The sequence below is a fragment of the Ruditapes philippinarum genome, unplaced genomic scaffold, assembly GCF_026571515.1.
Source record: "Ruditapes philippinarum isolate M1 unplaced genomic scaffold, ASM2657151v2 ctg1620_1_1_1_1, whole genome shotgun sequence".
In the NCBI taxonomy this organism is placed as follows: Eukaryota; Metazoa; Mollusca; class Bivalvia; order Venerida; family Veneridae; genus Ruditapes; species Ruditapes philippinarum.
In genome coordinates, this window is record NW_026858094.1 from 350,805 (window position 1) to 378,252 (window position 27,448).

Sequence of the window (27,448 nt, forward strand, 5' to 3'; positions counted from 1 at the left end):
AAGGTGTTAAGTTTGCTATAAAGAGCACTTCATTTCACAAGAGCAAAATTAAGCAATTAATTACTTTCATTCTCTTTTCTTTTCATAATACTTGCATGCTTAAGAAACCTTTTTAGGACATTCGTCACTTGTGTGACATCTCTTGTTTAGAATTATTTATATATAGTTAAGGACTTTTTTAAGTAACACGTAAAAAGAAGTTACTGTGTGTTATTTTAATTCTTTCATACAAATGACGGTTTCAGTTTTATATCAAATGCATGTACATATGTATATGTATCTACAAGTTTACATACAATTTTATTTATACATATTCAATTACATACAAAGGTCACTATATTAGTGAATAAATGTACCTAGAAAAAAATATCTATACACTATGAAGAAGAAAAAAACACTATGAATATTCATTTTATTCAATAAGGTCAATGCCATTTCAATATATATACATATATTAAAAATGCTAGTTGGAAAATGTAGTAATAATTAAGATATATGGTTAACCTTTGACCCGTATCCTAATTAATTCATCCATCCAGATACGTCCTTTATGATATTGTGCATTTAATGATTTATACATAGCAGACAGTACGTAAAGATTACATTTTATGTACAAATATTTCAGACTTTCATAGTTAATATATTGTTTTGAAATAAAAAAATCAAACATGCAATAAATAAAACATATTCTCACTAACAGACATGCAGTATAACCATAAATGAAATGATGTTCATCATAGACAAAGAGTAACCAATATCAAAGTTAACACATTAACTTTTATGCATACTAACACTGACTATACAAACTGATAGTGCAATGAATATGCAACTACTTATACAATGTAATGTGAAAAGTAGCATTCGTTTTTATTGTGTTTTTTTAAATTTATTTATTTGCTTTGTTTTTTTTTTTTTTTTTTTTTTTTTTTTTACAAAAAAAGCTCTATTACTTTCATTATTACCCTTTACATTTATGTCTGTTTTTTTACATTGTCGTTTTAATTATTTTCCTTTTTTCTTTTATGCTATTATTCAAATGAAAGTAATAAACAAAACAGTGCCACACAAAATAATAAATGTGAAAAATATATGTGTGAAAAATATAAATATTTATGAAAAGGTGAAAACACCCTTCAAATTTTTTACACCGACTATTAAAGTCTTGTCAAGATCTCAAAACAATAACAATATTTCTAAAGATTAGCTTCTTTAAAATATATACATATGTACAAATAAGTCAATTTCTGTCACTTTCTGTCATGTATGTACACTTTCTGTCAATGTATGTACACTTTCTTTCTGTACAATGTCAATGTATGTACACTTTGTTTTACTATGTACACTATAGACATTCAATTGTCATTACATAGTCTACAATTATGTCATTCTATTGTAAAACTTAGAAGTCAAATGAGATATACCAGATAATAGCAAAGACAAGACAAACAGCCTTCTCAGTTAGTGGTTCCACTTTACTGTTACTACAGTAACGAAGTATTTACTTTATACACCTATAAACAACGCAGCTTATTTTCCAGGAGTCACATACTCGTGAACATCTTAATCCCTCCGCCTCAATTGTAATGGTCGCCAAAAATAATGCTACATATATTCGCTATAACTTCAACGCAAAGAACCCTTCGAGGAACAAATCCATAAAAAACATCTCTATTATCAGAACTATTTCGTAGTTTCAAACGGCACTAACATTTTATTACAGTATAAAAATATTTGGTTGCATAGAGAAAAAGGAATAAAACATTATCATAATGTTTGATATTTAAAAAGCACACCCTTACTAGACAGGCATATCAACTACTACTACTACTACTAAAGATGCTCCTGGAACATCTAAAAATAAAGGAATTGCAATTTCATCGCGTGTTGGGCTACGTATTTTTCTTAACTTTTTTATTAAAATCATCATAAATGGTACAACCAAAACTAACTCTTATATATCAAACAGTTAAAAAAAAGTATAGTACGGTAAATTCATTGTAGAGTTTTCTGACTTATTTCGTCAGTATGGAATTATTGGAAGGGTTTTGCTAGATTTGTAGTTTTAGCGAAATATTTGAGCATGTTCGGAGACCAATTACGTATCATCCGGATGTAGTCGCCTCTGATCACTGTCAAGTGATCCTTCTATACGGAGATTAGATGTTTCCGAAAGAAATCTGAAAATGTAAACAGAAGTGTATAAACTCAAAATAGTTGAAATTCAATGTTTTTATAATTTCTATAACAATAAAGTTCATTCTAGGAACAAAATGTGTTAACAAACATCTGTATTTTACATTTCAAAACTGACCGGCAAACACGCGTTGTTACTAGTCAAATTTTAATTTAAACTTAAATTTAAAAAAAACTATATGACACTTTCTACATAAAACTCAAGAACAATAAATTTAATGTTGCAGGCATTCTAATACAATGTAATAAACTAAAGCATAAATAAAATTAATATAACTAAACATCGAGACGAGGTTTTCATAATTAAGGCTAGTAAACTGAATGTGAATAAGGTAACGACCCTTGCCTTTCTGCATTTCTTTTCGCAAATATATCTACAATCTATAGTTTGATATATCTTAATACATTATGTTTTCTTGTGCGACGATTTTAGGTATGTATGTTACAAAAAAAATATATTTCACAGTCTTAACAATAAGTAAAATTTGAATTAACAAAATGTTTTCTCTGCGAAAATGTTGTAGTATAATGACCTCATTTTCCTCCTAATTATTGGACAGTACAATTCGCAATCAATCGGGATCATGGTTTTAGAGCAAAACACACATTTCTCATTAACAATCCTTAGTAATGTACCAGCAAAACCAGGAAATTTCTGTCGGCAAAGAATCCTTTAATTATTGAGATTATTTCCTAATGATATCTCAATAAAGAATATAATATCTATATAGCACGATATTTATCAACTTGCTATAAGCTACAATGTATATCTCGCGGTATTAATGGATACCGTTCATATTCTGTCAATTGTTGGATTATGTTCCTGTACTAATTGTGTTCACATGTCATATACAGGATTACAGCTTTGATATACTGTTTCCTTGTTAAATCGTTGATGTACTGGCTATTTACCTTGTTCAATCCCCTTAGAGTTTTCAATCAATTCAGAATTTACATTCAATATAAAATGATCGTCAAATACTTAAAGTATTAAACATCTTATCATCAATATGTACACAAGGACCGTTCAGATACTGTGAGTATTGACCCCGTTACAAGCCATTTTGATAATATAGTTTTATAAACAGTGTACTCATTCTCTCAAGAACGGATATTTTTCTGGTATCAGACTGTTTCGACAATTCTCAATTTTTTTATTAATTGAGCCGTGTCATGACAAAACCAACATAATGGGTTTGCGACCAGCATGGATCCAGACCAGCCTGCGCATCCGCGCAGTCTGATCAGGATCCATGCTGTTCGCTATCAGTTTCTCTTCTTATTATAGGGTTTGTTAGCGAACAGCATAGATCCTGATCAGACTGCGCGGATGCACAGGCTGGTCTGGATCCATGCTGGTCGCAAACGCATAACGTTGGTTTTGTCGTGACTCGGCTCATTTCTATACCAAATTTAGCAGCTAAACATTTAAAACACTCACTGCTGCATAACATCTCCACTTTCAACTACTAATTGTCTTAATTCATCGCTGTCAGTTTTCAGAGACATCAATCTGTAAATAATTTAAGAGCTAATATCAGCAGATTTCTTTCAAAGAAGTACTTAAATCTTAAATTCATGTGCATATAATTTTTCAAATAGTGCAAATCTAAAAACAAGAGGGCCATGATGGCCCAGAGGTCGCTCACCTGTATATAGCCCCCCCCCCCCCCCCCGGGCCAATTTTTACCCAAGGGCTTTTATTTGTTTATTTGAACAGACTTGGTAGACACCCATAAGAAGATGTTTCATGCAAAACATCTAAGTTCTAGCTCATTGGGTTTTTTAAAAGAAGATTTTTTAAGTTTTTACTATACACATATAGTTAAAAACAATGACACCCCTCGGGCAGGGCCAGTTTTGACCCCCAGGCTTTTATTTGAACAAACTTTGTAGATATTTACTTAAAGATGTTTCATGCTTAATATCTAAACTCTAGCTATTTGGGTTTTTTCAAAGAAGATTTTTAAGTTTTTGCTATACACATATAAGGAAAATCAATGACCCCCGGGGCGGGGCCAGTTTTGACCCCAGGGCTTTTATTTGAACATACTTGGTAGACACCCATTAGAACATGTCTCATGCTAAATATCTTAGCTCTAGCTCTTTGGGTTCTTTAAAAGAAGATTTTTTAAGTTTTTACTATATGCATATAGGGAAAATCAATGACCCCCTGGGGCGGGGCCAATTTTGACCCCAGGGCTTTTATTTGAACAAACTTGGTAGACATTCACTAGAAGATGTTTCATGCCAAATATCTAAGCTCTAGCTCTTACGGTTCTTTAAAAGAAGATTTTTTAAGTTTTTACTATATGCATATAGGGAAAATCAATGACCCCCCGGGGCGGGGCCAATTTTGACCCCAGGGCTTTTATTTGAACAAACTTGGTAGACATTCACTAGAAGATGTTTCATGCCAAATATCTTAGCTCTAGCTCTTTGGGTTCTTTAAAAGAAGATTTTTTAAGTTTTTACTTTATGCATATAGGGAAAATCAATGACCCCCTGGGGCGGGGCCAATTTTGACCCCAGGGCTTTTATTTGAACAAACTTGGTAGACATTCACTAGAAGATGTTTCATGCCAAATATCTAAGCTCTAGCTCTTACAGTTCTTTAAAAGAAGATTTTTTAAGTTTTTACTATATGCATATAGGGAAAATCAATGACCCCCGGGGCGGGGCCAATTTTGACCCCAGGGCTTTTATTTGAACAAACTTGGTAGACATTCACTAGAAGATGTTTCATGCCAAATATCTTAGCTCTAGCTCTTACGGTTCTTTAAAAGAAGATTTTTTAAGTTTTTACTATATGCATATAGGGAAAATCAATGACCCCCCGGGGCGGGGCCAATTTTGACCCCAGGGCTTTTATTTGAACAAACTTGGTAGACACTTACTAGAAGATGTTTCATGCCAAATATCTTAGCTCTAGCTCTTTGGGTTCTTTAAAAGAAGATTTTTTAAGTTTTTACTATATGCATATAGGGAAAATCAATGACCCCCCGGGGCGGAGCCAATTTTGACCCCAGGGCTTTTATTTGAACAAACTTGGTAGACACTCACTAGAAGATGTTTCATGCCAAATATCTTAGCTCTAGCTCTTACGGTTCTTTAAAAGAAGATTTTTTAAGTTTTTACTATATGCATATAGGGAAAATCAATGACCCCCGGGACGGACGACGGACGGACGCCGGACGAAAAGCGATCACAAAAGCTAAAAATAAAAGTGACATTATGCCCATCCAAATGTTTTAAGTGAGTGAACAGGAGAAAGATATAATAACATTTTCTCTTAATTCCTTTAAATTTTATAATTAATTCTGTAAATATCCATCGGAATTCGCCTGCTTTAAGTTCAACCGGACAGTCTTTTTATATTTTGATCAATATTTTATTCTAAACATTTTCCATTTTCAACTGTTGGTAAACAGTCTATGTTGGGAAATAAAAAGTCAATTCAGCACATCTTAACAATTAAAATGAGCATTATGTCAATTCAATAATTTAAGTCAATCATAGTTCATGGTTTATAGAGACAAATCTGAGAATGTGCGAGTCATATCAATAGTAAAATTTCAAAAAGAAAATGTGGGTATGTTAACAAAAAACAAACTGCAAATATATACACACATGTAAACAGCCCAACACTCATAAACACACACAAATGTAAAAATAGGCTTAAAATATATCCAGAAAAAATTCACGGAACCATATTAGAAATATGACAAATGACTTAATATGCAATTTCTTATTAATATAAATAACAAACACTTAATAACTGATGAACTGATATCTAGGTGACAAATGTTTGTTTTTAGTAATATTAAATGATTAATAGTGACAAATAATAATGATGCATTAAATCAGAGAAATACAACATCAGCTTACTCCTTTGTTAGTTTGTCCAGAAGCATTGTCCTCTGACGTTTTGGTTTTGTGCTACCCTCACGACCAGACGAATCACTTTCTGACGTCACAGATTCTTGCATGCTTAACTCACTTCGAATCGGTTCATATTTTGCCTGGGCTGTTGTCTTTGGAAAATATACACAGAGAATTAAGAATATATGAGGGAAAAGGAAAGAGAGTGTTTAAAGTAAAATGCTCTATTCATAACAACGGACGTTTAACTATATAATTACAATGAGAACATAACGAAAAGTAAATACATAAATATAAATACATGTATAATAGAATAACTTTCTTTCAAATAACGTTCCATGCTAATTAAACCTAGAGTCCTATCATATTAACTTCACCTAAACGTTACTGTTTAAGAAGAAAGGTTTCTAAAAGCATTTATTGCAACTTATTGTTTCACAATTTCAGTCAAAATGGTAAATTGGTATTCTGCCGCCTTAAAAATGTAACCATTTAACAATAACTAATGAAGCAGGACAAAATTGAACAAAGTTTTGAGCAAGTAAATATGACTTTGGTCCTAACAACAGACACGACTGGTTGTCATTAAAAAGTAAAATACAAAGCCTATTTCACAATTATTTACGTTTGAACGTTAAGAAAATGGAAGGACGACTTGTTCGCGTCAAATTTATAAAATATATTTTTTTAAATAAAGGTACATTTTCGGAAGTACTTTAAATAAAAATGACGTAACAAAGTAAACGATCCAAGGTGCGAGTTCTGGTATTACCTCAGCTCCGGGTGGTTGACTACGAACATCGCTAGCTGCTAGGGGCGACATTTTAAATCTTCCTTTACAATCAACAAGGGTCTTCTCCAGCAACTTTGTTATTTTTTCAACTATACTGCGGCATTTTTCTTCTTTCTGTTAAGACGTCAAAGATGAACAAAAGTTTTACAGTGGAAAACAAACTACGATATTCAAGGGCTCAATGCATAAATGGTTGCCCCTAAAACGGAAATAGGGTGAAATCGTTATAAAGTATGCAAATAAATATTACAAATGACACAAATGATGCTATCAACTCTTCTTTCTTTTTGCACAATTTATCTACTTGCCTTTTTTGCAGTTATATAATATTACAGGATAGCACAGGGAGTGCATTTTCCAATATTTTGTGTGAATATGTCGTCCAAGGTTTATGGCTTTAAATGTTCGTTAATGAGGAAAGGTTTGTGACTTTAAATGCTAATTGAGCCGAGACTATCCTTAAATCACTTATACGAAATAAAAAAAGACTTTCACTTCACTATAATCAGAATATAGATGATGTTTGATAACTATGTTGTTATTAGGTTTAAGACATTTTTAATCTCCATGACATCTATGTAATATTGCCATGATGAATTTCTTTACACTTGCATCACATCAAAAAGAAAAAGGCATTTTACATTGGGGGGGGGGGGGGGGGGTAAAAATTTCTAAAAAAAATGTCCAATTTCATATTCAAAATGCCGAGTTATCCTTCATCCGGTGCTAGAGGGTAGCTTTTACATAACACTTATTCCATAAATGTTATAAAGCTCGTGAATAGTTTAATACATGTTTGTAAGTCACTGATTCCCTTTATTACGCGGTCTTAACTTGCTTCATTTAAATTCATTTAGCAACCACAACTCATATGAAATAACATATTTACATTTTCGTAAAATTCAAATCAATGAAAGTTACAGTAAAGAAAACAGCATTAAACATTTGCATGAATTCACAAATCATTGGTCGGTGTACGTTTAGTTTTCAATTGCGTTGACTGTACAATTTTATCACAACTAGATATAAGGCTTTGATTTATTTGCATCTTACTTGTTTTAGCCGATCACTCAGCTGCAATAAACTGTCTTTCACTGACGATATGTTTTGTTCTACTTTCTTGGTGCGTGTTAAGTGTTTTGTAAGATTTCTGAAACAAGATATTTATTAAACATTAACACATCGTGCTGTTTCATTAACTAAATTAACTGTTTCATTAACTAAATTAACTGTTTCATTAACTAAATTAACAAGCAATAAGTAGCTATCGTTTTATATTGAACAAACAAACAAACAAACATGAATAAAAAAAGATATGTAACAAAGTATAAGTTATTAAATGAAAATAAATGTCATCCCCCAATCCTACCCGAGAATGTTATGAACAATTTGTCAACAGACCAACGGACACAGTTCTTAACAAACCAACGGAATCAATAAGAATCCTTGTATATCAAACAGCACTAGCTACGTGTCTTCTATCAGGTATATCACTAAAATATTTGTAGGACTAGTTCAAAAAACAAATAAATGCACTAGCTACGTGTCTACTATCAGGTATAGCACTTAAATACTTGTAGGACTAGTTCAAAAAACAAATAGAATAGCTCGAATCACTTACACATGTTAGCTGTTCAAATATTACCAGTCTAATTATAATTCAAATGACGCTCAAATGCAACTTGTTTACCGATTTTTCTATTTCTTCATTAACAATCGTAAACAAAACAGTTTTCATGATATCCCAATAAAATAGCGACCAATAAAATACACAAAAAATCAATCAATCACATATATAGAAAACATATCAAAATACATTTAGAACAACCAAATGAAACGGAGTGTTTCCTTCAAAACAAAAAATAGAAATGGGTGAAAGACAGAATACGCCGGATTTCATTTGTATACCAAATTTCATGGGGGAAATGATTTTGCCAAATATCAAGAGGCTGTGATAAGTAGTTGCTGAGAAAACTGTTACTAACATTTCCTACAATTGACCATAAATGTCGAAAATTAAACTAAGTCTGTAAACAGGAAGTGGATGAGCGACAGACCTGTAATCGAATCCCACAGTATGGGACCAGTGTTAATGTTGTATGCCAAATATAAAGAGGATGTGATAGGTAGTTGCTGAGAAAACTGTTACGAAAATTTCCTACCATTGACCATTAATGTTGAAAATTTAACTAAGTCTGTAAACAGGATAAGGATGAGCGACAGACCTGAAATAAAATCGCAAAGTACGGGAACATTTGTAAATGCCATATACCTAATATCAAAAGGCTGTGATAAGTAGTTGCTGAGAAAACTGTTGCGAATATTTCCTACCATTGACCATTTATGTCAAAAATTTAACTAGAAATGGATGAGCGACAGACCTGAAATTGAATTCCACAGTATGGGACCACGTGTTAATGATGTATGCCAAATATCAAAATATCAAGAGGCTGTGATAAGTAGTTGCTGAGAAAAGTGCTACAAAAAATTCCTACCACTGACCATTTATGTCGAAAATATAACTAAGTTGGTGAACAGGAAGTGGATAAGTCACAGACCTGAAATCGAATCCCACGGTATGGGACCATGTGTTAATGCTGTATGCCAAATATTAAGAGGCTGTGATAAGTTCTTGCTTAGAAAACAGTTACTAAAAATTTTCCCACGCCCGCCCGCCGCCGCCGGCATTTACCATACTATAACCCGGGTTTGCAGCTGTGCACTCAGGTAAAAAAATTCAAATCATTTATCTGATCGACACATGGACATAACTCAAATATCATTTATAACAGATATTTTAACAAAACTATTAAATATCTAAATCATATAACATGTAACAAAATCTGTCAGTTCAAAGCAATTCTATACAGTTTAAAATAAAAGCTCCCTATCACTATATATAATAGTCAGTCATTACACTAATTCATGAAAGGCAAATAGCCGGTGCTAGGGTGGGTGTGATTGTCATTTTATTGTTACACTGCTCAAATGCATAGACATAACCAAACCGAGTCTGCAATTTTCATATAATATTGTTGTTTTCTATGCTTCCAAGGGATCACATCTTGTCCAGATTTTTATTTTTTTACAAAATTATCAATGCTACGACCAATTAAGATATTCACCTTTGCTTCATAAAATACACAAAAATACACTATTCCTTTAACAAAGAGTCTAGGCATAACTTTGAGATTAACACAAAACAACAACGGATATTTTCAAACATCATCTAATTACTAAACTGTGTATATATAAACAAACTAATAGGTTCCGAGAGTATTATACATCACTTCCGGTTGAAAATTGTAACGTGGCTTAGTGCGTGACAGGCCTAACTTATAAACACACATTGTAATAACATGAAATGTCAATCCTTACTTCAAGCTAGCTCAGTATTACCTGCTAACTATATCACGACCTTCAAACCACCTTGAGGAGGATTTCAAACAAGTTCAATATAAATGCGTTTTCTTTAACCTTTTAGTTTGAATGTTTGTAGCATCTTTTACAAAACAGTGATTTAATCATGCACGTACTGACCGATACATAATGTTTATTTATAGAACCTCTAAAAGTTCCACACGGAACATCTCCGAAAAACGGCGTTAAATACATCTCCAGGTAAATCGTCACAATTTTTTTTATATTTGTGTAACAAAATATCAAAACCATAGCGGTCTGTTGTTAACAATAGACATATCGCTTTCAAGACTAAGACATTTGTGTGGGTTTTTTATCCAAACAAAATTCTACGTAAATGTTTCTTCGTGAATTTTTGCAAAGTATTGTGAAACGTACATAATGTATCATATCATAACTTTATTCAACCACAGACGATAGATTTTTCGTAGAAATTTTAGTGTTCGAAATAATTTTGTTTCTCATCTTGGCTTACCCCATTTCACGCTGCGTACTTCGGTAAACGTTTTGAACATTTTTCTTGCAATGTTCTACTGCTAGCGACCACATAAACATGTTGTATTCCTGAAGCTTCTGTCTGCAAATGATAAAAAACAGTAGAATTAGCTTTAGTTTAGGGTAATTTACACTGGTGGAAAGCAATCAAATTGGCTCATAGGAAAATAAATATGAACTGGTGACAAAATCAACAGGAATTAGTGCAAAACCAAAATTGCTTTTAATCATTCGTGATTGAGGTAGAAAATCAGCATTAAACTAGGAACCAGTAGTGTTGTCTCAAACGAAGGACCAACAATTTACTGTTGGGCAATAATCCATAATTTCGCTTAGGAGCAAAAGTCAATAAAATTGCTTCACAGAAAGGTGATTTAGAGCAATGATATACGACATTATACTTTGTTTATACACAAGCAATACTGTCACTGGTAGATACCATTTCTTCAAACAAAAGAAACAAATGATAATAACTATGATTATAGATTTTACCAATATTCTATTAACAGTATAAGGGTATATTATACGACATGTCAATAATATTCAATGGGAAAGAAATGCTATTTAAACAATTGTAAATACTAAAGAGTTGTCTGCAACTATTTCCACAATATAATCAATGTTAAGCCTTTCAGTATAGATTTTATAACAACTTGTACATTCTACATAGATGTTTATTTCATATCTTTAAAAGTATGTAATATATCCAGAACAAGTGGGACATTGGATCGTGTAAGCTTTTAGTGGCCAATGTGACTCTCGGTCACCTACTTGTCATGAATAACCTCCAAATCAAATCCAAGGTTTTTTTAGAGAAGACGATTTTTCAATTGTTTGCAATGTACATAAAGATAAAATCATGATCCCCAGGACAGGACCAATGTTGATCCACAAAACAATGTTTCGTGCCGAATATCTAAGTTCTAGCCCTTTAGGTTTCAAATAAGACGAAATTCAAGTTATTGCAAGTATATACAGGCATAACATAAAAAAATAACATGACGCATAATGAAAGGCAGGTATTGATCCAAGAGCCACAAAAAGTCCACTAGATGATGCTTCATGCCAAATAACTAAGCTTTAGCCCTTGATACTTCATAGAAGATTTCTTATGTTTTTACTATTAATTTGAGCATAAATATACATATTTAAAAAAAAACCTTGACACCCTTGGGATGGGCCAATTTTTAGCAATAATTTGTACAATCTTAGATAACTAGAAAATGTTTCATGCTCTAGCCCCTGAGGTTTCAAGGAAGAGACTTTGATGGTGTTACTATATACACATAAGGAAACCACGTGACCATCATGGGCAGGACTAATTTTTACAATATGTCATGCCAAATATCTACGCTCTGGCACTTGGGGTTTGACAAAAGATTTTAAAGGTTTTACTTTACTTTTTTTCAATTATAACAAAGAAGGGAAACTTATGATTCCCTTGGGCAGGGAAAATGTTGACCCAAGAGGCCATAACTAGCTATGTAAACGACTGAAACCATGTGAACAACTTTGATAGGGGAATACGGAAAGATCATTTAGTTTGTACAATATCCAGTCTTTGGTTTTCAGGTGATTTTTTTTTGAAGAAATTGTTGACGACATACGACGACGGACGGTCAGATGAGGGATCACAACAACCCACCATGAGCACGCAGTGCCCGGGTAAGCTAGTGGGTATAATGTCTATAAAGCTACATAAACTATTAATAAATATTAGATTAGAATTACAACAAAACCAGAAAAACCATTTATCATGACGATTTTAATAATTATTATCATTTAAAAAAAAAAGATTTTTGTTTCAAGTGAATTATGGTTTAACGATATGATATGTAAAACACCAACTTAAGTTGTTTCTTGCTTTTTATGAAAGAAAAAAAACCCATAAATAATGTTTGCACTTACTTTTCGCATTTATGAATGAATTTTTCATGACTATGTAGGTCGCCATATTTGCGATGTTTTACCATCGTAGCAGACACACTAGCTATTTTGTTCTTCAATGTTTCTGCTTTTGAAAGACTGAAAAAAAAATGTAAATATATATCATACATGTACGAGTATATGGTTCAATACAAAAAGATGGATTTCTACAAAGATGATTATCTTTAATTGTTATCTCATTATTCAAATATTATGGGGAAGAAAGTGTGTGCATCCAGATGCTTACGTCAAAAAAGGTGAAAGATGGATGATGACAGAACTTTTATTCAAATTAGACATATTCAGTTAGAATTTCATAGATTTCAATAAATTTCTGTGATTAAAATATTTTACTCAATGATGAGCATAGTATATCTTTAAATGCAAAAGCATCAGTTTGAACATATAGTACATGAGTGCCACACATTCCATTGGTTTGTCACTCTACGGACATCCTGGCAGCAGGACAGCGTCAATGAAGTACGGACGGAAAAATTTTCCCCTAAATGGTGGGGGCATACAAATATGTATTTGTAGATTCAAAACATTACCTCGGTTCAACATAGTTTAAAAGTTGCAACTTTGCATACTATTTTAGTTGTTATAAGAGACACATTTCAATGTTTATGTACAAAAAGGAAATCTCTTTCTTTCTTACCACTCCATGGATATGGACAAATTCAACAAAACACGGAAACATTGGCTTACCAATGGTCATCCTCCACACAACCATGATTATGCCTTAATCTTTCTATCTCTTGTTCTGATATACGTTTACTTAGAACGCTAACATATACCTCGATCTCATTAAGGCGCGTATATATCTGAAATAAATACAATGGTAAATTCATTTCTGCCTGCTACATATACTTTAGTATACATAATTGAGCCGCGCCATATCAAAACCAACATAGTGCGTTTGCGACCAGCATAGATCCAACGCATCTGCGCAATCTGATCAGGATCCATGCTGTTCGCTTACAAACCCTATTACATGTAGAGAAACTGATAGCGAACAGTATGGATCCTGATCAGGCTGGTCTGGATACATGCTGGTCGCAAACCCATTAGGTTGGTTTTGTCATGGCGCGGCTCATATGTTCTTAACCAAGAGTTAAGGCAGCCTATGTCGCTCTTTCACAGAATAAAATCGTCACGAAATTGTGTAATACAGGTCTATTTAAAGTAGATCTAGCAGCGTTCCAACTTCAGACCAGACGTAGCATTAAATTACGTTTGCTTATTTTACAATATTCTATATAATATAATTTCCCAGGTCTTAAAATAGAAATAAAACTACCTTTCATAGGAAGCGTACATCTACCAAAAAGGCTAGCAATTTTGAGAATAGATATACCAACTAGGAAAAGGGACTTTAGACACGCAACTTGTTCTCGATCATAAACAGAGTGATATCATAATCTATTGTCAAAGTGGTTTTAATTTTCAAATTATGATGTAAAAGTGTTGTTGCTTTTTTTTTCTTCATCTTTTTTTATATTTATGGTCAGAGCATTTAAAAGCAATACTCAAGTATATTTTCGGTCAGCAACAACTTATCTACATTACCTTCTCATAAAATACATCAAGTGACTCTTCACGAAGACATTGTAACAGTTGGTTGACTGGTTCCTGTAGAGTCACGGACATTCCTACTTTTGTAGACATCATTTCTTCAACAGGAGTTACTGAGTTCAATGTATTAAATAATTTTAATAATAAATTAAATGTTTTAGAAAAAGATTCTTGGTGCATTCTAGTTTCCTCAAGTCTTTGTTTTATTTCTGGAACTATCCATTCTGAATTTCCTACAGTATTCTTTATGAACCGTCTGAAAAGGACAAATTAAGTGTTTATTATTGCAAATAAAATTTAAATGTAATTAAAGTGACATTATGCTCATGTTTTCGCTGTCAAGTCGAGTTGCATTAGTAATATATTTCAAAAGTGTGACTATTATAACGTCGCTGTAATGAAAAATAAAATGTTATAATACAATATAATAAGAGCCACCGCAGGGCGGGGGCAACGCTCGACGTTTTTACTTTCTTTTCTAAAAGCAAATAATAAACGGTTTAAACAAATCTTTAAAAAAAATAAGGAAAAAAATATGTTTTCTTCATCATTTTAATAGGTCTGTCTAGAAATACTTCTTGTTTTGTTCAAGTATGAGTAATGTCCTCATTTATTTTTTAAGCATCAATGTTGTCCGTTTGAGAGTTCATCTAACAAATTTGTGAATGATTACCTTGATTTAATAATTTTACAGCAGTTCCGAATTGAACAATCGATTATACTCACACTGGACATTTAAATGCAAAATTAATGCATAGGATAAACAAAGCATGCCTCTTAAATAAAGGCAATCGCCCTAAGTAGCAAACTGAAAATTCTCCATGTCGAAAATAAACGGGGAACAAATCTTGTTTATTCATTTCATATAACACACTCAATATATTTTGCAAATTCCCAGATATGTACCGAATTTACTACTGTGTCTTTTAAAAAAAAAAGAGAAAAAAATTGTTAGCATTTCTACAAATACAAATTGTTACCTGAATAGCAATTCTCCCTTCGAGATATGTTTCTGCTGTTCCAAGAATGTTCCTACCGCCGTACATATAAGATAGGCAACGGCAGTGGATTTCTTCGATGATACGGCATCCACGTCGAGGCTTTCCATCGAAGGATTTATATGAGGAAATGGCGCTGTAAATTTACAAGATATCATCTTTCAAATTAAATTATAACGGTTATCATCTAAATTCATAATAATTTTATAGAGGTAATATCTAAATCTTTAGAAAATGTATGTGTGGATTTTTTAAGTGTTTTTTTGTGTTGTTATTGATGTTTTTGTTGTTTGTTTTTTTTTTGGTGTTTTTTTATGTTTTTGGGGTTTTTTTGGGGGGAGGGGTTGTTTGTTTTTTGTTTGGTATTCAACATGAAATCATAAAAAGATATACCTTAATAAAGTTTAAAGTATAATTTACGTCCTTTAAGGTCCTAAGCAATAATTGAAAATAAGACACTCTTCAGAAATGTATTCATGTATTCTTTCGAGTGTAATAATTGTAATTTATTCTAAATTAGAAAGAGAAGGAAATTTGAACAGAAGATTACAGCATACAGCTTACGTATTGTAAAAAGTTTTATTGAATAATTTTCCATCGATTGTCTGTTAACAAGATACCATCGAGTTTTTATCACAGATTTTGGATAATTTCTTATTTGCGCAGTTTGATCTATGACGTCACAAAGTTGTTGATCGTGCCATAGAATAAGCTGATGTATGGCAGGTAATTCCGTTTCCGCTGCAAGTCGGTCTTGGAGTTTTGTGTATCTAAGAAATATCAAAATATTGAACAGTATTTATGCTATATAATAATTTGTCTCACGACCTGGCTAAACAAAATATCTTTGTAGAACAAAACATGACTAATTCTAATACTTTTAAATGCGTTTTTCAAAATATATCTATAGATTGAACAATATGATTTAGAAATTGTCGTTCATTTACACAGTTAAAACTAGAACTGTGTTCAAAGGACACGGTTGCCCTCACTGACAACATAAATATGGTATATAGTGAAAAAATCAACAAAGGGCAATAATTCTGTTAAATTTGGTCGCAGCAAAAATTCCTTCCTTTACTACCATCTACACATTAAGGTTTTTCATCCCTGGAAGTTTGAGCAAAATCTACCATCCGGTTTAAGAGAATTGGTTTAAGTGAATTGTATTCACAAGATTTCGGGACGTACGGACAGACGTACGGAGTCCTACGGACGGACGGACAAGTGCAACGCTATATGCTCCCACTTTGTGGGGGCATAAAAAGTAGGCCAATACTTTCCAGGACATTCCCTACTCTGACCTTTCATTATGAATAACAATAAGATTTAACCACAAACATTGATTGTTAACAAATAGGATGGGTGAATTCTTATTGTATCCACTAATCTGATAATTTGAATTAGAGAGGTCACGGATCTATGCAGTGGTCAATGCTGAAATTGATCCGGAATGACCTTCCCATGTTTGTCTTAATCTACACCTTGTGTACTTGTAAAAATTGTGAAGATCATAGACAAAGTTAACTCTTAGCCTGCTGTAGGCAATTGATTTTACCCATGTAACCAGTGCAGACCAAGATTCGTAGGTACATCAGTCTCGCCTGATCATGGTTTGAACCGTCATCTATCCATTCACTTCATTTACTGAACATTTCTTTTAAAATGATAAATGGGTTTTAGTCCAGATTGAAAGATGGAAATTTCATCCAATTAAGGCTTACGTGTCGGAAGTATCAACGTAAAGACGAATGTGTTGAGCTGTACAACAAGAAAATACATGTAATATAAGTCTATTATCTAGCTTATGAGCCATTTGAAAAAACATGTCAAAATTCCACATCTTCCGTGAGTCCAGTTCCATCAAGCCTGTAAACATTTCTACCAGCGCCTGCTTCAGGTAACTGAAAATAAAAAAAATATAATTTAAAATCTGCTTCAAAGAATATCATTAATCATATCATTACATTTATATTATTGCTATTTCAATCCAGCAAAAATAAAAGAAATCATCTTTAAATCAGCACAGAGCTGTAAAAGTGATTTCAAAACAAAAACAGACAACGTTTGCTGGGTTCACTTAATGCATTACTTGAAAGCATGGTGTTTTCTTATCAAGTTCCATTGCAACCACTACAGTATACATCGGTGATAGAATATCTTAGAATGTGTTTGACGGAAAGTAATATTATTTTCGATGTTCTTTCTCTTTTGTATCATAGTCAAAACACATTCCCTGATACCACAATATGAAACCCCACAAAAAAGGAACTAATGAACGAGCATCTGAATATGATATTTCAATCGCTATCCCTTTCTCTGTCGTCACAATATGTAAACCCCGGACAAAATGAACCAATCAATGGGCATACTCTGGAGTGCGGGTAACTAATACCTGCATTCCAGTTAACGCACTGTGCATGTATACGAATTAACTCTGTCACATTTTCAACAGAAAGGTCCCCAAACTATGATACAAAGAACAGAAATATTGCTCTGCCTCTATCCGAATCTTAATTTCTATCTTGTATCATAGTTTGGGGACCTTTCTGTTAAAAAAGTGTCAGAGTTAAATCGTATACATATACATAAGGTCAAGCTAAAAATGAGTTTTCTATTACATAGACAAGAGCCATCATCTAAATTAAACCGCTGTAACTAAAATTCGAAGTACAAAAATCATCTTACTCAGACATCTGACACGTGTCAGGTAATGTATTACTCCATTCTATTGGTCCATCTAATGTTTTCTGTACTCCTGATATTGCACCGGTTGGTTTCTTTGATGTTATCAAATGCCTGTTAAAAAAGATAACTTAGTAATTGTTGACGCATTCAAGTTATCACAATCATGAAATAGAATATCCTACGTTACACTTAACAAAACAAGATTGCCAAGATGGTCCTATATCGCTCACCTGAGCATAAAGGCTCAAAATAGCGGAGGACTGATGATATTGATGACTATTGATGACAGACATGCATCATGTCTAAATCTAGGTCAACTGATATCAAAGTTCAAATCTGCATATGAAACTATGCATGTCGTATAAATTTCATCAACAAAACAACAAAAAGTAGGTCGCTGGGTCAAATTCGAGGTCAACTGAAAATTCAAATTCAAATCTGCACCTATATCTGTTTCAGTAGTTGTAGATCACAATACAAAAAGTAGGTCACTGAACAAAATCTAGATCGAATTTCAATACTGCATCTGAAACTATGCATATAATTCAAATTGCATAGCTTAAGCTTTGTTTACTAAAAGTAGATCACTCGGTCAAAATTAAAATTTAGGTCAAAGTCAAATTCTGCATCTGAAAATGTGCATCTTGTCCAAATTTCATACAGGCCTTTTAACTACATACAAATAAGGGGAATCCAATACCAACCTATGTGGGAACAATTTAGACTCGATGCCTATAATTTGAACAAACTTGGTAGAAGTCAACTGGACAAATGTTCATGCTAATACCAAAGCTTCAGTCCTTCACGTGTTGGGAGATTTTTTTAAGTTTTAACTTAATACAAATAGGGAAAACCATGATTACCGGGACTGGACCAAATTAGACCGCAGGGCTATAATTTGAACAAACTTTAAAGTGGTCCACAAGATAATAAATAATGTCAATATATATCAGATTTAGTTTTCATGGCTTTTTAGAAATAGAAATTTTAAGCCTTTACATTATACATTAAAAGTAAATTGATGATCTCCTGAGGCAGGGCCAATCTAGTCCCCAGGGCTATAGTTTGAACATACTTGGTTAAGGTTCACTTGACAATGTTAAAAGCCAAATATCGAAGCTTAAATCAGTCTTAATGTAGAGAAGAAGAATTTTCAAGTTGTTACTGAATACACCTACAACGAAAATCTATGAACCCAAACCCAGGGATGAAACCAATTTAGACCCCATGGCTATAATTTGAGTTGAGGTTCACTAAACAATGTTTCATTTACTATATAAGGAAACTCCATGAACCCCTGATGCAGCCAATTTAGACCACAAGCCTATACAGAGCTTTCATTAGATGATAATACACATAAAATATCTAAGCTCTTGCTCATGCACTTTCAGAGAAGATTTTTAAAGATTGGATTTTTAAAAATTATTTTAGCCCTTCTGATCAAGATGTTCAATGGAGCAGAACGATTTGAACATTTTAGTAGAGCTTCATTCTAGGAACATCCCAGGAAAATTTGATCAAATTTGACCCAGCGAGTTCAGAGGAGAAGTCGTTTGAAAAAAGCTCACCACGGACACACTGGCGCACGAACGATAGACGCCGGGCAAAGTGTGATCACAAAAGCTCACTAAGAGCTTAAAAAGTTATTTTCAAAGTTACAGTTTGCGGGCGGCAGTGGCAACGGCAATGCCAAAATGACTGTAACAATACCTCTCGAAAGAAAGGTCAAGCTAAAAATGAGTTTTCGTGGCTATGTGATTAAGGCTGCTATCCTCCAATCACTTGCCATTGATTTATCAATGCAGCAGACACTGCATTTTTTTATCTCACTACATGATATATACTGCGGACATATACATGATTTTGCCTGAAAATATTTCGTAGAAGGATATTAGCGCTAGTTGTCTTCACATTATTGGTGTAAAGGTAACTTGAAATTTAACCAATTAAGCCATTGAAATTTAAGGACATTTTTCATAACGGACTTATTACGTTCTTTTTTGCACTAGAGGTTAACAAACGTTTACACCCAAAAAGCCCACCCCGTTGCATTATCGTTATTACTGTTTTTAACTATAATATCAGCTAACATCTAATTTTATACTAATTTTATTTCATGTTTACAATATTATCAATAGCTGTTCCTGCTTAGTTTAACTTAAGGTATGATAACAAAACTAGGTAATAACTGCCAAAACAACGAGGTCAAGGACCACTTTTCTTACTGTAAACATGACCTACATTGTAGCTGAATTGCTCCGCCCACCGTACGGTTGAAACGGAAGTTGCCCAGTAGCCACGTGATAGAGTGTTACCCCGAGACTCCAGAGGTCAACTGAGGCATCGAACTCTTGAACGCCGGGCCGCCGCAGTACCGCTTGCTCATACATCTTTGGATACTGTAAGAGCGAAACATTTATTAAAGTTTATCACATACATCTATTATGATGACACACTTTTTACTAATAGGTCAAAATAAGAATGCAAATAATACTTTATCACAAATATAGGGCATGTTGACTCCAAAAACCATGAAATATATTTGCAATTATAGCAAAATCAGAAGCATGCACATAAAATGTTCATATATAAGATATATTTATCTTTTAATTTTGCATGTACAAAAACTTATTGCAAGATCTAACGATTTTGCAGATTTCACGAATGTCGACAACATAAAATTTCTTATCCTAACAGTCATATTTATAACCTACTACAAATTTTCATCGAATCAAGGTCATATGTGTGTTTAATTTTTAAAATAAGTTACGTATTTATTTAACCGATATTTTAAATTTCAAAAGCGTTTGTAAAGTATCTAGGTCATATCACCTATTCACGGAAAAGGAAGCATATTAAACACTTGAAGGTTCATGACGCAGTTACTTAACATTTGTTTATAGTGAACTCAGATTACCGTCACGTATGTAGAGATCTGTAAATCTAAATAAGTAGACTTGGCAGTCATGCAATTTTCCCTATGCTATAGCAATCTAATATAATCTTTAAAGTTTATTCATCTAATAAATACCGAGACGGTACTATTTTATGCAGACTTGTGATATAGCAAATCAGAATAAACTTATTCCGTAGCTCAAACAAATGTTTATTTTTGATACAGCCTGATAAACATTGCATGTATGATGTTTCGTTGATCTTTAAAAGTTGCAAAAATGTTCCGAATATGCACGATATATATATCTAGTTTGTCCACAAATCATGTGTCATGCATTGTACCCTTATCACACAAACCCCACCTCTTCAGAGTAAAAGTTACTTTGACTTTAAAACCTACATCGCTTAGGTCAAAGCCACGCCAATTCCACTCAGTCCGAGGTGCAAAAATAAAACTGCATTATGATGCGGGCAGCCACCTGGTTTCGCATGAGCCCCTCAAGAGGTGGGTGGAGTAAGGTTATAAATAAATGATTTGCAAAGGTTCGTGACATGTCCCATTACCTATGCTGACTGAACGAAGAGCTTGTTAAGCTAACGGAAACTGATTCATTGATAAATGAATAATTGTTCAAAGTGATCTTGATTTTTTTTTAAAAAAATACATATATATACACGATCATTTTAATAGTGATAAGATATTTAGACAACTAAATGTGCAAAAAATCGTATAATAATTAAGACTCTTTTTTTCAAAACAATGACGACAAAAGGTACTTAAAATCAAGCGTAATTGTAAACCTAAATGCAACAAAAGAGCCGCGTCACGACAAAACCAACATAGTGCCTTTGCGACCAGCATGGATACAGACCAGCCTGCGCATCCGCGCAGTCTGATCAGGATCCATGCTGTTCGCTTACCAACCCTATTACAAGTAGAGAAACTGATAGCGAACAGCGTGGATTCTGATCAGACTGCACGGATGCGCAGGCTGGTCTAGATCCACGCTGGTCGCAAACGCACTATGTTGGTTTTGTCGCGACGCGGCTCAAATATCTCAACAACGCCATATCGAAAGGCGGTCTCCGGCGTTCTTTTCCGCGTTCCTCCATAAACAAGGAAACGGCTATGGCGAACATCGTCAGATATTAAATTTTGTGTATGAAACATGAAACTTAAAATACACGTCACTTTATGAAATCATCGATGTTTTTTTTCCTTCCTAGTCTAAACAATGAAATTACTTTTAATGGCCATAATTAAGACGGAACACCTAAACAATATGAATTACTTTCGGTTCACTTTTTTCTAACGGTTATTTCCATGGCGGAAAATTGAAATGCAGGTCAACAGTCTAAAGTATTATTTATTTAAACGAAAATGTTGAAAAGTCGGCTAAGTAGTGTTACAGGCTCCGTTTGATTATACACCAGTTCATGGACAGCAGTGTTTAAGTAGTGCTATATTCTTGTTTCCTTTATTTCAATAAAAGCTTGAAAACTAATTTTTGCGAGCCTGAAAAAGTGATTCATTATGAATTGATTATTTTATAGGTAAATAGAATTAAAAAAGTAATTATTTCAATGGTGTCTGAAAAAAATGTGTCTATGTCTTTCTCAATTCTGCATTTATTTACAGCAAAATTGGTGCGTGTTAATTGCCATAGAGTAGTGAAAACTTATCATACTTACAAGATACTCCTCGGTGCCATATATAGACATGAACGTTTCGTCTTCTTGTAATTCTCTCGCAGCTCCAAAGTCTGTTATCTTGTATAACGATCTGTATAAACCAGATACAGGTAAATATTTCATGTTATCTTGTATAAGGATCTGTATAAACCAGATACAAGTCAATATTTCATGTTATCTTGTATAACGATCTGTATAAACCAGATACAAGTCAATATTTCATGTTATCTGGTATAACGATCTATATAAACCAAATACAGGGCAATATTTCATGTTATCTTGTATAACGATCTGTATAAACCAGATATGGGTCAATATTTCATGTTAACTTGTATAACGATCTGTATAAACCAGATACAGGTCAATATTTCGTGTCATCTTGTATAACGATCTGTATAAACCAGATATGGGTCAATATTTCATGTTAACTTGTATAACGATCTGTATAAACCAGATACAGGTCAATATTTCATGTTATCTTGTATAACGATCTGTATAAACCAGATATAGGTCAATATTCCATGTTATCTTGTATAACGATCTGTACAAACCAGATATAGGTCAATATTTCATGTTATCTTGTATAACGATCTGTACAAACCAGATATAGGTCAATTTCATGTTGTCTTGTATAAAGAACTGTATAAACCAGCTATAGGTCAATATGTCATGTTATCTTGTATACATATCTGAATTATCTGGTATAACGATCTGCATAAACAAGATATAGGTCAATATTTAATTTCATCTTGCATAACTATCTATATAAACCAGATACAGGTCAATATTTTATGTTATCTTGTATAACGATCTGTATAAACCAGATACAGGGCAATATTTCATGTTTTCTTGTATAACGATCCGTATAAATCAGATACAGGGCAATATTTAATAATATTTTGTATAACGATCTGTATAAATCAGAGACAAGGCAATATTTTTATGTTACCTTGCAAAACGATATGTATAAATCAGAGACACAGTACAATATTTCATGTTTGCTAGTATGAACCAGACACAGGGCAATAGTTCATGTTTGCTTGCTTAACGATCTATATAAACAAGATACCGGTACACGGAAATATTTTCTTGTTTTACGGTGCAATAATTTCGTGATATCTTGTATCAACATTTCTTCATGTTATCTTATATAACTATATGTATTTTGGATAACGATCTGTATAAATCAGATACATGGCAATATTTCAACCAGGAATGTGAAACTGGTGTCCCATGATAAAGGCTATATGATTTGTTTGCTTTTTTATTGCAGATTTAATTCAAGGAATGTCTTTTATCTTCATAAAACACTGTAACATGAGATAACGTTATGTCATTTCAGTATTATTATTATCAAAACTATAATCAATAAAAATAATGACAAAGCACTTAGTTAAAGTTAGGTGTTTTCCGAGTAATATTGTTATATTATTACACATTGTTTTGGGCTCGGCAAACACAACAAAAAATCACAGTGATCTTATACAAGCAAGAGGTTCTTGTTATTTGTATATCGACAGGCAATTTACAATTTATTTATAGAAAACTTAGACCGATAAAACATAGTGTGCCAAAACTTAAATCAAGTAGACATCTCAGGTTTCATTCTCTAAATTTCTGTATAAAGTTTCAGTGGAAATTAATCTTTACTTTGAGAGACTGCACGACCAAAACATTCCCATATTTGACATTTAGACAACATTTTTCAACAATTTCTTTTTTTTGAAGAAATATATTATAAATTCTTATTTTATTGATTCATCTGTTTGAAAAGTATGAAAACGTGTACATGACATGTAGCATATATCTGATCACTATTCATAACTTCATTTTACCACTTTTAAGTCATGGAAAGCGTGCACGTTTCATGTCTAGGCTATTTAAAGAAAAAAAATGTTGTTGTTTTATACATAGTTTTGTACCTGCCATCTTCTGCAATAAACCTCATTATGTTTCCTGGTTTTATATCTCTATGTATGTATCCTGCAGAGCGCAAATACCGCATGCCGTCGGCTGGAAAAAAAACAACAACGCAAACTCATTTACCAGTCGTGCAAAATGTCCAGAACGGATAAAAATAATAAAAATAGACGGACAAGGGGAAGTCCCAAATAAACCGATCAGGAAGTTTTCCTGCTGTTTAACATGTTGAATTTAGTTTTAATATTGATAACTTTATACAGCGAGATTAAATCTAATCAGAAAGTAACGATCCTAAAACATACACTTTCTACGGTGTCCAATTTAGGAAAACTTAAAGTATCGCAATGTTCTGACAGCATACACGATATAAGTAGAGAAACTGATAGCGAACAGCATGGATCCTGACCACCCTGCGCATCCGGATGCGCAGGCTGATCTGGATCCATATTGGTCGCAAATGCACTATGTTAGTTTTGTCATGACGCGGCTCAAATAAGAATAGCGGCCCTGCATCTCCGGAGACCTTGACATCACTGAAAGACGCTTCTTACACAACATTTTTTTTCAAATGTCGCCTATTTCTTAAATATGGTTTAAGATATTCTAAAATTTCATCAGAGCGAGTTTGGTCCATTTCTGTACATGATTTCACTGAAATCATTCATTCATAACGGATAATCAGTTTGATATGCGTTATTTGTTTAATATATACAGTAAAACTTCGGTATGTCGAAGTTGATGGGACTTGAAATAAAAACTTCGACAAATCAGGACTTCGACTCATGAATCCGTATCAATTTCGTTAATGACAAAATTTCGATCACACTCGTAGTATTGTTTAACGTTAGCAACACTGACAAAATACATTCTTCAAATCGAAAAATGGTTCTTATGTAAGTATTCGCGCCAACGATATGCATCGGTCAGGCCATTTAAGTGAGTCTGTAGTTTATGAACTGTTTGAATTACTCTAAAATGGAACAGTTCTGCTGAAAACCATACATATTTAAGATTCCAGCACTTAAATTCATTATAAGTAACACCTATGGATAAAATGGACGGAAAGCGCGCGGTGCAACTGTGGACAGTTCTGAAAGAGAACTGGCCTGATACAGGTATTGACGAACATTTCACATTTCAGATTTTTTATAATAAATGAATTTATCCGGTGATATTTGTTGGGATGAAATAATAGTATGATGCGGTTAATATCTTTTGTTATGAGTTTTAATATTTTATTTCTGATTTAGACAAATTTCATTTTCTCTTAAATTTTGTACTTTTTGTTTACTGACTACAATGAAATATTTTTAAGTGACGATTTATATATGCTGTAAATTTCTAGGATATATTTTGCTAATAGCCTATATATTAAAACGTAACTTTTGCCTAACAAGTGTCTTTCAGTGTAGAATATTGCTTCATGACTGGTATGATTATAGACCTTCCGAATATAATGTTATATTTTAAACTGTTTATGACTGTAAAAACTAAATACCAAGATGTCTTAGAAATAAGAGGAACTCTGTTTCCGGAAACCCGTATGCGTATTGGGGCTGTTCAAGCATGGTGTACAGGGAACCCCCAGAGCAGTATTCCATAACAAGGACTTCATTTCCGGTTACAGTCTGTAATAAAACAGAAAAAAATATGCGTAGACAATATCAAAATGAATTCTAGTTACATTAGCTACTGATTTTTTATATGATTAGATTAGATGATTTCGATTAATTGCCAAGTATTTGCTTTGTGTTTACTTTATGAATGCTTTAAAATGGGAGTATAAATCGCGGTATTACAGGGAAAAAACAACCTAGTCAATTTTAAGTAAATGTCTTGTCAAAACTTCATGTAATCCGTTACAAAATTATATCAGCCGGTGTATAAATTTTACTACTTGATATAATCGTACTGAAATGTTATGCATTTTATCAGTATTAATTCGGCAAAATCGTGAATAAAATATTCCGTGTAGTTTGCTTCAATGCTAACTTGGTCATATACGGCACGAAAAGAGGCGGGAAATGTTGATTATCCAAGTAATTGACGGAATGACGTATGCAAGGACCGATATATTACCATAGTCGAGTTAAAATATAAAAGTTGCAAAAAAAAAACCTTTCTCCCCAAACTACAGGCAATATTTATATAACACTCAAAATTAATGTACTCGATAGCTAACAATTCATCCGATGTTCAAAAAATGAAAGTATAAACGGGTACAGTTTTTACAAGGAAGCGTACTTATTTTACATGATATTATTACTATCAGAGATAGAAATATAATTAACTCATAATAACAGTTTTTATCGACAGAGATTTGGTATATATGTGGGTAGTGCAGTAGACTTGCGCACATTTATACCCTGATTCTGTTTTGATATACAAATGTACATGTTTTCCTGATAAGACATAACATATAATCTGCAAATCTAACCGGTTAAAATATATATCAATTTTATCTCATTTATAAGTGCTGAATACCAGTCACGGATAGCAACACTTTTATTACAAATCCTGTATAATTAATGACCTCCAAACCTAGCAACCTATAATACTGTAGTAGGGTCGCTGCATGGTGCTCATTCTTGTTTGAAATAAAGAATAAAGAGACTTTTATAAGGCTTTCCTTCTACAGTAAAGTTATATAACATTTATAAAATAAGCGTATTAATGTAACTAAATACCATCCCCCACTACCTGTAACAGTTTCAGTATAATTATAAATGATTTTTAACATAATCCTACGTGCCTGTAACCATTGAAAAATAAACAAGTTTTAGAATTTGATACGGCACAAAAAGTTTATTTTTTGTTGGATTTATAAAGTATTTATCACCGATTGTTACCAGGGCAGTGACCGCTTTATTGAATATGAAACAGTAGTTGTGTTAAAACTAGTGAAGCAATCATACAGACTTCCTGTCAGTTAAACAAATCACCATGCCTACAAGGAAGATTTTGTTAT

General features: G+C 33.0%; 1 protein-coding gene across 6 annotated transcripts in view; it reads right to left on the reverse strand.

Annotated features, from left to right (window-relative positions):
- Positions 1 to 1,254: 1,254 nt before the first annotated feature.
- The window catches only part of LOC132752069 (serine/threonine-protein kinase TBK1-like), a 36,308-nt gene continuing 10,114 nt past the window's right edge, over positions 1,255 to 27,448 (reverse strand). For 4 of the 6 annotated variants that reach the window (XM_060742341.1, XM_060742338.1, XM_060742340.1 and 1 more), the window contains exons 4-20: positions 25,979 to 26,108; positions 24,480 to 24,570; positions 22,558 to 22,648; positions 20,212 to 20,369; positions 17,971 to 18,081; positions 17,007 to 17,186; positions 15,847 to 16,052; positions 15,265 to 15,418; positions 14,279 to 14,540; positions 13,418 to 13,533; positions 12,692 to 12,808; positions 10,764 to 10,865; positions 7,922 to 8,018; positions 6,848 to 6,982; positions 6,082 to 6,227; positions 3,635 to 3,706; positions 1,255 to 2,177 (exon numbers count right to left, since the gene is read on the reverse strand). In XM_060742341.1, the coding sequence (XP_060598324.1) occupies positions 2,096 to 2,177; positions 3,635 to 3,706; positions 6,082 to 6,227; positions 6,848 to 6,982; positions 7,922 to 8,018; positions 10,764 to 10,865; positions 12,692 to 12,808; positions 13,418 to 13,533; positions 14,279 to 14,540; positions 15,265 to 15,418; positions 15,847 to 16,052; positions 17,007 to 17,186; positions 17,971 to 18,081; positions 20,212 to 20,369; positions 22,558 to 22,648; positions 24,480 to 24,570; positions 25,979 to 26,108 (2,250 nt within the window). In that variant the 3' untranslated portion in view covers positions 1,255 to 2,095. Of the gene's footprint in view, positions 2,178 to 3,634; positions 3,707 to 6,081; positions 6,228 to 6,847; positions 7,068 to 7,921; positions 8,019 to 10,763; positions 10,866 to 12,691; positions 12,809 to 13,417; positions 13,534 to 14,278; positions 14,541 to 15,264; positions 15,419 to 15,846; positions 16,053 to 17,006; positions 17,187 to 17,970; positions 18,082 to 20,211; positions 20,370 to 22,557; positions 22,649 to 24,479; positions 24,571 to 25,978; positions 26,109 to 27,448 lie in introns of those variants that run through there. The other 2 variants (XM_060742343.1, XM_060742342.1) reach the window with 2 other exon arrangements.